This window comes from Phyllostomus discolor, chromosome 1, assembly GCF_004126475.2.
Source record: "Phyllostomus discolor isolate MPI-MPIP mPhyDis1 chromosome 1, mPhyDis1.pri.v3, whole genome shotgun sequence".
In the NCBI taxonomy this organism is placed as follows: domain Eukaryota; kingdom Metazoa; phylum Chordata; class Mammalia; order Chiroptera; family Phyllostomidae; genus Phyllostomus; species Phyllostomus discolor.
The window spans coordinates 24,949,852-24,962,314 of record NC_040903.2 but is presented as its reverse complement, the minus strand read 5'-3'; the positions used below and the strand labels follow the sequence as shown (position 1 = coordinate 24,962,314).

The 12,463-nt window shown below is 38.1% G+C and overlaps 1 protein-coding gene across 3 annotated transcripts in view; it reads right to left on the bottom strand.

Moving 5' to 3' along the window:
• Positions 1-12,463, bottom strand: part of NSUN7 (NOP2/Sun RNA methyltransferase family member 7) — a 34,679-nt gene that overhangs the window by 3,814 nt on the left and 18,402 nt on the right. For all 3 annotated transcript variants that reach the window (XM_036020020.1, XM_028506083.2, XM_036020024.1), the window contains exons 8-11: positions 11,425-11,568; positions 8,395-8,496; positions 5,977-6,094; positions 307-430 (exon numbers count right to left, since the gene is read on the bottom strand). In XM_036020020.1, coding sequence (XP_035875913.1) covers positions 307-430; positions 5,977-6,094; positions 8,395-8,496; positions 11,425-11,568 — 488 coding nt within the window. The remainder of the gene's footprint in view (positions 1-306; positions 431-5,976; positions 6,095-8,394; positions 8,497-11,424; positions 11,569-12,463) is intronic.

The window sequence follows — 12,463 nt, the reverse complement described above, 5'->3', positions numbered from 1 at the left end:
GAAAGGAGAGAATTACAGAGCTCATTTCTTGTATGTGAAATACATAAGAACAACTAGACATGACGACGTGCTTGGAGAAGTGGGGATGGAGATCAGGCAGGCAAAGAACACTCAGTAGAAGTATAAAGATAAAAACAGGAATTTCTCTCTCTCTCTTTTTTGGGGGGCCACACAGTAATAATTCTTATTCCTGTCTTTAGCTATTTATAAAACAAGCACACTACTACAAAATGCCCATGAAGTTCCTGAGAATTTGTTGTTTCTTAATTACAAGATATGACACGCATTGGGATTTTTTTCCCTTACCTCCCTTGTTAGAACAGAAAGGAAACAACCATTGGTGATTTCAGACGGTTCCATTCTGAAAAACTTGTCAGCCGACAACTGGATGTCCTTTAAGGAGCACAGCGGGAGGACAGGAGGACTGAGCCTGCAGTAGACACGAGCGAACAGTTCACAGTCAGAGAGCTGACTTGCCAATGGCGGGAGACAGTAAATTGCAACACATTTTCTTCTATTATGTTTTACCAGTCACATCAACACAAATTCCAAATTAGGGTAAAATCCTGACGCTGTACAATACTATTGTAACTTAAAAACTCTAATGTTTCATGTTAACTTGTCATTTATTCTACTTCCCAAATTCTCCATTTTAAAAAACTATGCCAAGCATACCAACCTTTCAGCAAATTTAAAAGTCTTACCTAAGTCACCAATATGTTAACAAAAGGCTCCCATAACCAATATAGGTCACTATGGGCAGTAATCAGAGAAGTGCAATCCAAAGTGCCCTGTACCTCCACATGTTGTCAAACTACAAAAGGTCTGACTTCCTTCTTTTAGTTACTTTTTGCACAAAAAGTAGAACATAAAAATTTGGCTTAGCATTTTTAACTACATTCTTCCCAGTAACTTTTTGAACATTAATGGATGAATTATGTAGCGTTCAGGAAAGTACATAATGAAGACTCTGTGTCAGAAATATAAAACTCTCACCCCGGCTGGTGTGGCTCAGTGGATTGAGCGCCGACCTGCAAAGTGAAGAGTCCCTGGTTGGATTCCCAGTCAGGGCACACGCCTGGGTTGCAGACCACGTCAGGTCCCCAGTAGGGGGCGCACATCAAGTATTTCTGTGTGTCTGAGGCATAAAGTGAGTAAGGGGATGGAAAGGTCACTTCAAATGTGGGCAAACACACATGACCTCAAGTGACACGCCAAAGCATCTGGAAAATGGTGGTGATTTAATACGTGTTTATGCTGAACTGAGCTGAAATATAGTAACTGCTGCGTAGGTTGTAAAGGCAAGAGGGCTAGTTGCTCCTCTCACCAACCTTGTAACCAACAATTGAATTTCTGAGGCCTATTCTTATATATTCTCTACACAAATAGAAATAATTAAAAATTTTTTACTTATATATTAGTAAAGAATACTCTGAAGATAATTGTTTCTTACCAATTTGGAACATAGCTCCACAATGCAAATATGAAAGCAGGGATTTGTCCGTTTTAATTCACCGATATATTCCTAGCACCTAGAAGAGTATCTAGTACATAGTAGGTATTCAATAAATATTTATTTGATAGACTATGATACATTTTCATTACACATATGCTCTTTTTTAAATATTTTATTTATTTATTTTTAGAGAGAGGGGAATGGAGGGAGAAACAGGGAGAGAAACATCAACATGTGGTTGCCTCTCATGCACCCCCAACTGGGGACCTGGCCCACAACCTAGGCATGTGCCCTGACTGGGAATTGAACTGGCGACGCTTTGGTTCACAGGCTGGCACTCAATCCACTGAGCCATGCCAGCCAGGGCCATATATGCTTTCTCTTAATGGTAGTAGTAATCCATAATTATGACTGGTCAAGTTATCTTACAGAACCTGCCCCTACATAACAAAATGATTTCCACACCACAGTTTATAGCCCATTTCTTTAAATAGTAAAATAAGTTCATACCCAGAGTCTCACACCTGACTTCAATGATGACATTTGGTAATTTTTTGAGTTGATGATATTAGGACATTGCATAATTTAATTTAAATGAAATGTCTTGAATAGACAGGTTCGTAGAGACAGAAAGTAGATTAGTGGTTGACAAGAGCTAGGGGAAGAGGGGAATGGGAAGTGACTCTCTGTTGGGTACTAAGTTTCTGTTTGGTGGGGTGATTAAAATGTTCTGGAATTAGTGCTGATGGCTGCACAACTTCTGAATACACTAAAAAGCCCTGAATTGTACACTTTGATGAATTATGGTTTGTGGATTATATTTCAATTTTTAAAAGTTATTAAAATAGCACAGACAGACAACAGCATGGTGATTACCAGAGGGAAAGGGGGGGTTGGGAGCAGGCAGGAGAGCGTAAAGGGGGATGAATGGTGTTAGACGGAGACTTGACTTGGGGTAGTGAACACACAGTACAGTGTACGGATGAGGGGGGTTGTATAATTTTATTAACCAGGTTATCCAAATAAATGCAATAAAAAATTATTAAATTAGGAAGTGTTCCATATATTTAGTGTATATATTATCTGTAACAATATGTAAAGGCACACCTCGTTTTATTGTGCCCCACAGATGTTGCGTTATTTACAAACTGAAAGCAACACCCTCCACCAGTGAAAAGATTTCGACTCGCTTTATTGCGGTGCTCTGGAACCGAATCCACAGTGTCTCTGAGGTATGCCTGCACACACACCCACGGGGCTGACATCCGACTGGTCCACACTGGCTCGGCTGTACCAGCAGTAAAAATATCGTTACTCTGGTGCCCTCTAGTGGCCCCTGCTCTCCTCCGTGCCCCCTCCAGGGCCTTCACATAAGAGAAGGAGCAAAGGGTTACACCTGCTCATCAAGGGACCGTCAGGACCCCGTTCCAGCTGCTGGACATTTTGGGATTTGGAGGTGGAGAGATATAGGAAGAAGATTATTAACCTCATTATGCAGCTTTGGGTTGTTTTATTAGATACACAAATATAGGTAGGGGTTTTGGCAATTTAAAAAATAAAATTTGAGAAGAAAACCATTTAAAATTATAATTAAAACATTGTTATATTATTATAGAAATAGCCAACATCAATCAGAGTGGGATATAATTACAGACTTACATAACTATCATATAGAGGGGATTATAACATATAATAACAGTGACAGTTTAAATCGTGGGGGGAGGAGTGAAGGTTGGCGGGGAGGGGAGATAAGCATGATTCGTACTTTACTCCTTTACCAAAATAAACAGCAGATAGATCAATTATTTAAATATAAAAATATGAAAGGAAAACTTGTAAAAAATATATAAACTGAGGATCAGTATAACACAAGCCATAAGGAAAGACTGATGCAACTGTCCAAACAGAAATTTGAGATTTCTATATAAAGCAATTTTTAATTAAAATTTTTATTTAAAAATACCCATGGTTCATATGAAACAGCTAATAGCCCTAATATACAATGACAGACATAGAAAAAAGAGGCACGGCACTGCTGAGAAAGTGTGAAGAACACAAACAGGCTACATTCATTGAACAGCTGTTATGCGCCAGGCACTGTTCAGGCGGTGAGACATTCATTCAGTCCCTCAAAGGCCCAGTGAGGCGAGTATGGTCTGGAGGCCACGGCCACCTTTGCTCCCTCTCCTTTCACAACACCCTCTCCTGCTGCACGAAAAGAGGCACCTACCTCGTCACAGCACATTGTCCTGGGTGGTAGTATCCCCAGGACACTTCGACTCAAGAGTGTGGCTCTCTTCTCCAAAGTCAAAGCGGAGTTTAGGTCAGAAGCCTTTAAGAGGATACTAAACACTGAAAAAGCTCTGTTCTTGAACTTCCTTCCTTTCTGCCCTCCCTCTCTCCCTTTCTTCCTCCCCTCTGCCCACCTCCTCTTTTCTACATGTCTGCCTTAGATGAAACCTAGAAGTAACTCGTGGGGGCATATTAACATGTCTATTTGAATTTTAAAAACTCACACTTTTTCTGACAGGGTCAATCTGGTTTATGCAATGAGAACTAGGGTTTGTAAAATAGGTAACAAAATCATCATTTTTCCATAAATCGAATAAGATAAATTTGCAGATACAAAGATTAACAAATATATTTAATCACATGTGTAACATAACATTGCAAAAATAATATATTTAACAACTATTTAAACTTATGATGAATATTAGGTATCAACTTTAAAACATAAAAAAAGAAGTTACACAGTTATTTTAAAGTGTGTGGGGAGTATTTGAAAAATTGTTTCTTCAAACATTACAAAAGTGTTTGAAGTCTACTGCTCTAGCACCCTCACTCTTATCTGCCCCACAGCACACCGCCCAGTCAGGAAACGGCAACTGTGCCCAGACTCGCTAACAGAGAAGTGAAAGTTTAATCACAGTGAGATCTCATCCTTTCGTGCCTCGGACTGGTGAGGATTTAAAGTCTGATAAAACCTAGCATTTGTGAAGCTGTGGGGAAATAAATTTATAAAAGTATATATTTTGGTGGGAAGTTTGACAAAACCAGTGAAAACTTAAAGTGTGCACAACCTTCTCAAACTGTTAAGAATGGTTCAGTAGGATGTGGAAAAACTTACTCTTTTTAAGTTAGCATTTCTGTAATGAAATAAAACCAAAGTTTTTACAACAGGGGCAAGCAAAAACAGTTCCACTGATAAAGTATGATGATGCCCAAGTCCAAAATGAGGTGACTTTCTGGGATATTAAAAGTTAGCCACAAGTGATCAGATTAGATGGTATATAATACTGCTTTCAACTCTAAAGTCTGCTACTTTGGGAATTAAGAAATAATTTTTAGAAGCTATGTAGTGTACTTCCCTAAGCAATTCTTTGATAGTATCCCCAACAAGTAATTATAAACCTCGTGAATATATACTTTTTATTTGAGCCCAAATCCTAGATTATTCTGTCTTTATAAAGTGCCCTTAAATATCATTTGTGGTATTTTATATCATATTATAGATTAATAATTGCTTACCTAAAGTAAAACCTAGTGAAATAAAATGCAGATGTTCCTCCATTTTTTGCCATATTATAAGGTTCTTAGAAACCTTATTCCTGCCAAATGAAGAACCATCCGCACTGATGAATTTGATTATATACCTGCAATAGTTATCTTGCCACTAGATGGTAATTTAGCTAACGCTATGTTGAGAATCACTCAGAACATAAGGTTGAATGTTAGCCACCAACAGGAGTTACTAAATAAGGAAGTAAAACAAGAAGGGAAATACAGATGTGATTAACATGTCCACTTGGGAATGGGCAAAGGAAAAATATCCCTGTTAAAAAGAAGGAAGTCAACATATGTATATTAAGAACCTCCTATAAGAATCAAAAGGAAAAGTTCGAAAACCTGAGCAATAAGTAAAAAGTGGGAAACGGTTTTAAATGCCTTATTGATTGTCCCAGTCTTGAGGGACTAACCGGTGTCACGGACTCTTGGATCTACTCCTCACCCCGGCGTCCGCAGTCAGCTGCAGTATCACTGGCTTCCCTCCCTCTGCCTAGTGCAACGGCAGCCTCTCACCAGGAAGCTGCTGTAGTTATGAGGCCGCTTTCCCCTTAGTCCTTGTGGGGGCCAAAGGCTACCAGGAATGCATGTTTTCACATTACAAACACCCCAATTTTCTTTCTAGTTTCTCGGGTTATTTTATATACTTATTTTTTCTTCTACTGAGGCATGGATGTATCTAATCTCAGGATGTAACGTTTAGACTCAGTTTTCCCAGAAAACCAATCAAGTCAAGCCGTAATGGCTTTCGCTTTTTAACAGTAACAACAGGAGTCTAGTATACAAGAGAGTGCTCCTAGCAAGCCACTGTAAAGAGTTTTAGGAAGATGGGCTATTTGGGAATAGTCAAGTCTAACAAAAAGGAAATGGAATGTCTTCATAAAACTTAGAAAATCATGTTTTCACTTTCGAAAATATTTGGTTGAGTTGTTGAGAAGAATCCTGCCCTTTCTCACCTATAAGGTTGTACTTTAGTCCCCAGGTCTTGAAGTTCCAGTGCCTTCTTAACGACAGCTTCGTTCTCCTCCAGGTAAACTGAGCATGTGCAGTAAACGACTGCTTGAGCTTTAGCAACTGTATTCAAAGAAGATGTAATTAACATAATGCCCCATTAACAATTTTACAGAAATGTGCTGTTTCCAGGTGTCTGTTTGTACGGCACTGCATAGCTTTGCAGGCAATGATTCCCGCAGATGTTCGCAGGGCTGCCCTCCACAGCACATACCCACTGTGTAGTCTGCGGCCAGTAAGTCAAGTGACTCTAACTGGACTGTGTGGAAACTGAATCGATGTGAACAACCTAGTTCCAAACCAAAAGAGTAAATACTGCAGGTTACCAAGAGCTATTACTCCCAGCCATTCTCCCGCAAGCCATATCACATAACTAGTTAAAAGGACTCTAGAAACAGACACAGATGTGAATCTCAGTTCCGTTACTTACTGCTGTATGTACCTGGGAAAATGACTTAAACTCTCAGATTTTTTTGCTTTTAAAATGAACTAATGCTACTACCTGCAACTCTTTCATTTACATTTATCAAGCACCTACTATGTGGTAGGCACTATTCTAGCCATTTGAGATACACAGACAAAAATCCCTGTTACTAGGGAGCTTACTTTCTATGTTTTGTTGACATGATAAGACACAGATAAATAGGAAAATTATATAGTGTTGTTAGGAGTTGATAAATGCTATAAAGAAAAACAAAGCAGGAACAGAGGATGTCTAGTTTCAAGAGATGATACTGTAATTTTAAACAGAGTAGTCAGAGAAAGCATTGAAAAATTATTTACTGACTTGCTAATCTTCCAGCCAACTTACTTCATAGATCATATACAAAATTATCAGGTTTAAGTTAATGTTTGTTAGTGGCATCGAAAAGGTGGACCTTTTCTGTGCTTTATATTTTGCTTTATATCTACCTCATGTATGCTTTATCTTTATGTACTAAATTATCAATACCCTATGAAAGAGAGGGTCCTTAAAACTTTGATTAAACGTAGTTTTAAATCCTGGTTCTAGAAATCATATCCTTCTTGCTGCACATACACCCCTTAGAGACCTAGGCTTTCCCCTGCAGAGCCAGCAGCCGGGTCCTGACTGACGGGCTCACAGTTGGACCTCTGGCAGGCTAGACGTAATTTCCTGGCCTAAGTGATGTTGCAGCTCCTGAGCCGTAGGGTAGAAGGGCCCCCTACTTTCCCATGAAATCAGACACAGGACACCAGAAAAGACCTCAGAGTTGTCCTCAAGACCTGAAGAAATTATTCTCTACCCTTATATCACCTCCAATCAGCCAGCTCCCAACATGACCCAGAACCCACAGGGTCTTGAGACTTTGCCCCATATGTCACCTGTATATCATCAAGGAATTTGGGCTGTTGAGCATTAACTTCCTATCCTCCCAGATGGGGCCATTTATCAGTAGAGTAGCCAATATTTCTCCACTGCAGTTCTCGGAGTTCTCGGTGTCTAGTGTTTGGCTCTGCTTGTGCCAGGTGAGCGAACTCTTTCTGTTCTTAATACCTATACTTACCTTTAAGCCTTTTTTTTTTAAAGATTTTATTTATTTATTTTTAGAGAGGGAAGGGAGGGAGAAAGAGAGAGAGAAACATAAATGTGTGGTTGCTGGAGGCCATGGCCTGCAACCCAGGCATGTGCCCTGACTGGGAATCGAATCTGTGATGCTTTGGTTCGCAGCCCACGCTCAATCCACTGAGCTACGCCAGCCAGGGCTGCCTTTGAGCCTTTGAAGGGCAGGATTTGTTCACGCTTATATGCCAACAGTTAGCTTAATGCCTGACTTAGAGTAGGCATTTGACAAACATGTGCTTAATTAATAAAAATGTATATCATTTCTCAGAGACTTTTAGATTTCCACATCCATGTATACTCAGAATCTAAATGGGACTCAAATCTACATGCAGTGATTGAAGCAACAGTATAAATAAATACCTAGGGAGCCTTATTACGCAGACTTGCATCTCTCTATTCTCTATCTAGCTCTAAGAGAAATGAGAGTTGAAGAGTTGGGAGGGGCAGGCACAGTGACGACAGACAAATCACATCCAGTAGGCCCAAGAAAAGAGATAGAGAAGGTGACACTGTACAACAATGGATGTCATAATTATTTCACTTCAGCATTAAGAAACTGTTAATCATGCCTGCTGGCCTCTGTTAAAAATGATAATAAAGGATTATATATTTTTAAAGGACTTAAATTGTTAAAAATAAATATTCTGTTACTTAAAGGTGCTAAGACTGAGTGTTCTAGGAAATTCACTTATAGTTCATACCTCATTGCCTGCCTATAATGGAGAAATAATATATTAATGTTTCTAAGATTTACAACACATTTTAAGATTGAACTTACATTTCATTGCATGTGTTAGCTGTTTATATTGCTGTTGGGCAAGAACATTAAGTTTATCTTCTGATGTGCCTCCTTGAGAGAAATCTTTAAGTAAATCTGTATCTAAAAGCAAATAAATACCTTAAATCACCATTAGATGTTTTCCATAATTGCTATTATCACATTATTAAACATTTTGATCATTTTCCCTATTAACAGAGTTTTCATGGAAAATATCAAAACTAAAAAGATAGTATTACAAAAATGTATGCTATCGTAGAAATGTGCACTCGAAACCTTTTGATCCTGTTAACCAATATTATCCCAATAAATGTAATTACAAATAAATATAAAATAAAACACTTTAGCAATTTAAAAATGACTTAAATATTTTTTGCTGACTTAAATATTAAAAACTAATTGACAAAGGTAATTTTGTTTCATACTTCTTTTTTTCTCCAAGCTCTTATTATAATCTCCTTGAACATAGCCAGTAAGTCATATTAGGTATAGAAAAAAAGAATGCAGTCAGCTCGAGACTGAGTATGAGAAGAACTCAGAAGAATACAACTTTAAAAATAAAGTTTACCAAAAGAAATTTTGGAAGAAAAAAATTAAGAGTAGCAAATGTATGTCTTCATAATAGATCAAGAAACTCTAGCAGTAACACTTTAATTTCTGAAACTGGTTTTTACATATTTCTTGATATTGTTAACAAAGACCTATTGAATGTTACTTTATAGAGATTATTTTATTCAAAAATCCTCCTAACATTGAGAAAACTGTTTAAACATACATGAAACGATTTGTCTAAGGTCATGAAGGTACTAGTGTAAGATCACACAGCTGCTAGTGTAGAGCCCAAATGGTGGCTACAAAATCAGACCACAGAGCCCAGATTTCTAATCCCTGTGTTACTCTCCTCTCAGTAACTCCCCTAGACTGTAAGAGCCAATCATTTTCACCACATACTTGACTCTTCCCCATTCCAGGAAGATCACTGAAGGTTAATTAATCTCCATTTCTTTTCAATTTTGTTTTTTTTACACTTCACATTCTTCTATCTCTATTTGTAAAATTACCTATCCCTTTCTCAAAGGACTATCTATCCATTATTATACTCTTAAACCATATCAGTTACTTTTTCCATCCCATTTAAAAATAATTCTAAGTTGTTAGCAATGACCAACTTCATATATTCTTCAATGGCTCTAGTAGTTTTCAATGTTATACTGTGTTTTAAAATGAATGCATGATTGTTCTCTTCCACCTAGTATCCAAGTCTGGTAAAATAATCCTTAGGATTCATCCCTTAAATGTACGGCTACTGTTCCAGTCGCACTCCTTAGGCCAGCAGCTCCTACTTGCTCTGCCTGCTGTTCCCTCAAAGTGCAGCCTCCTGTAAAAGCTCTCATTTATTCCAGGTTTCCCAAAGACCCCTCGTTGGCTTATACTGCTGCTTCAAAACATTACCAATTCCTGGGAAACTTTTTACTTTCTTCCTTTCCCATCATTTGTAGATTCCTTTGGGCTGTTCTCCCAGCTTCTAGTTTATTTTTACCCATGGCTTATTCAGTTCTGCTCCCCACTTCGAGATGGCCCCGGGTAGGGCATACAGCTCTCTTCCTTCGCATCTCTCAGTGTCTACTAATTCGTCTTTGGTCATTTCCCAAGTTAGTATAAGAATGTTCTCATCCTACTATGCTCCCTCTGAGTTGGTTCTTCTTCTGTTTAACTCGCACTGGAAAGACATTTTCTACACTGGGTCATAATTCCACATGGTACAGTGGAAGTCCAGGTAGACGGTAGTTTAAAGTAAAGAAAAGGTGCTGAGTTTAAATCCCAGCTTCCCTCCTTGCTAGCTACATGACCTTAGGCAACTTGCTAAGTTTCTCTGAGTCTCGGGGTTTTCCCATTTGTAAAATAGAAATAATAAAATAACACTACCCTCAAAAAGTTACTGTGAGTATGAAGTGATAGTGCATGAGCATTGCCTACAATATTGACTGGGACACTGTTTAACTCAATAATGTTAGTTTCTCTCCCGTCATTTCTTTTTCTCCATTTTTAATTGTCCTTGCTAGAAAGAGAAAGCTGTTACTCACCATGTTCTGAGTATTTGTGGAATGTCTTCTTTGTCTGATACTCTAGTTAATTTTATCTATGCCTTTCCATATAAACAAGGGATTAGAGTGAGAGTCAGCTTCAGTCAATGTGGGGCAATGTACTATGATTAAGAGAATGATTCCAAGCGCCAGCCTTGGGGTCGAAAAGGTTGTATTTGAATCCGACTGACACTTACCAGTCAAGTGACTCAGGGGACTTCAAACTCAAAGCCTCAGATTCTGTATTTGTAAGATGGAGACAATAAGAGTAACGACTCCTTTGAGTTCTTATGAGGATTTGATGAAGCAATCAAGTAAGGTGCTCAGCTCAGTGCCTTACATGTAAGTGTCCAATAAATGGTCATGTTAAATCATATTTTGAAATTTATTGAAGAATCAAATAAAATACTCTTAGAATTAATATTCAATCTGAGGTTTTCCTATCATAAAACATACATGTTAAGGAAACTTTGCATTTTAAATAATCTGATTATGATTTAATTAGGATTGTGTTCAGACTATAGGTTCTAGAATCAGGCAGCTATAAATATGAATCCCAGCTTGCTGCTAACCAGATGTGTGACCTTATAAAAATGAATGAATCTTTCTGAGTCTCAGCTTTTTCATCTATAAAATGTTGATAAATTGTAATGTCCATAACTTGGGCTCTGTACTATGCCAGAATAGCACCCTGGCCAGCAACAGTTCTGATTGCCTACATGATTCCAATTATTAAGTATTTTGAATATCACCCTTGTTCATATCTCACAGGATTGGCTTAAGGATTAAATGAAGTAATAAATATAAAGTACTTTATACATAGTATACATGGGAGCTATTCATTACTCAGATATAATAATATGTCATTTTAATGGTTTTAAATCCTTTTGTTTTTAAGTTATCAATACAGTTCAATAATTTAGAATTTAAAAGTCAAGACAAGTACCTTCATGCTCATTTAAAATAAATTCTACGGGATTACTAATACCGAGCCCTGAGCAACGGGGGAGCAGCAGGATCACTTTAACTTTCTGCAACCTGTTATCTTTAGATTCAATGTTAAGAAATGTCTCGGGAAGTATTTCAATATCTAGGAGGAAAAAATACAGAAAATTCATGTAAACTATTATTAAAAGTTCTAATGCAGTATATAAATATGCCTATTTATCATTGTTCATTTTTAAATGCTCATCATCACAAAAAAATCATTTTAATGTATACTCAGAAAAGACAATATAGTTCTCTGATAACCTCCCAAAGTTAATACATGAATTCTTAGTGTTTTCACTTGAGAGAGTAATTTTTTTTTTAGATTTTATTTATTTATTTTAGAGAGAGAAGGGAGGGAGAGAGAGAGAGAGAGAGAGAGAAACATCAATGTGCGGTTGCTGGGGGTTATGGCCTGCAACCCAGGAATGTACCCTGGCTGGGAATCGAACCTGGACACTTTGGTTCCCAGCCATGCTCAATCCACTGAGCTACGCCAGCCAGGGGAGAGAGTAATTTTGAAGTTTAAATATCTTCTACATAAAATACAATTAAGTTTTCCATTCCACTTAAAGCAGTGTGCTCTGGTGGAGGGAGATGGCTTGGAGCAGAAATACCCAAATCTGACTCCCAGCTCCACTATTTACTAGCTGTGTGGCTTCACCTCTCGAAGCTCCCATTTCCTTATTCATAAATGGGAAAATAATGCCCACTTCGTCTAACTGGGGTGAAGACGGAGAAGAAGCAGTTAAGCTTAGCATGGTAAGCTAAGCTCAGTAATGGTTAGTTCCTTGTCCCGTTTTTTAAATCTCTTTTTATATTCCATCTTCCCAGAAAAAAAAAAAAAACAGGTATCGGTAGTATTTATGAGGCACAAAGTAAGGTCCCTTAGGGACCTTGAAATTTAGTTGGGGAGTCTGCTCGCCTTCAGGTTACCCCCCTCTGTGCCCCTGTCTCAAGGCCACCCCTCCACTCCTGCAATGGTTCACATTTCCCTC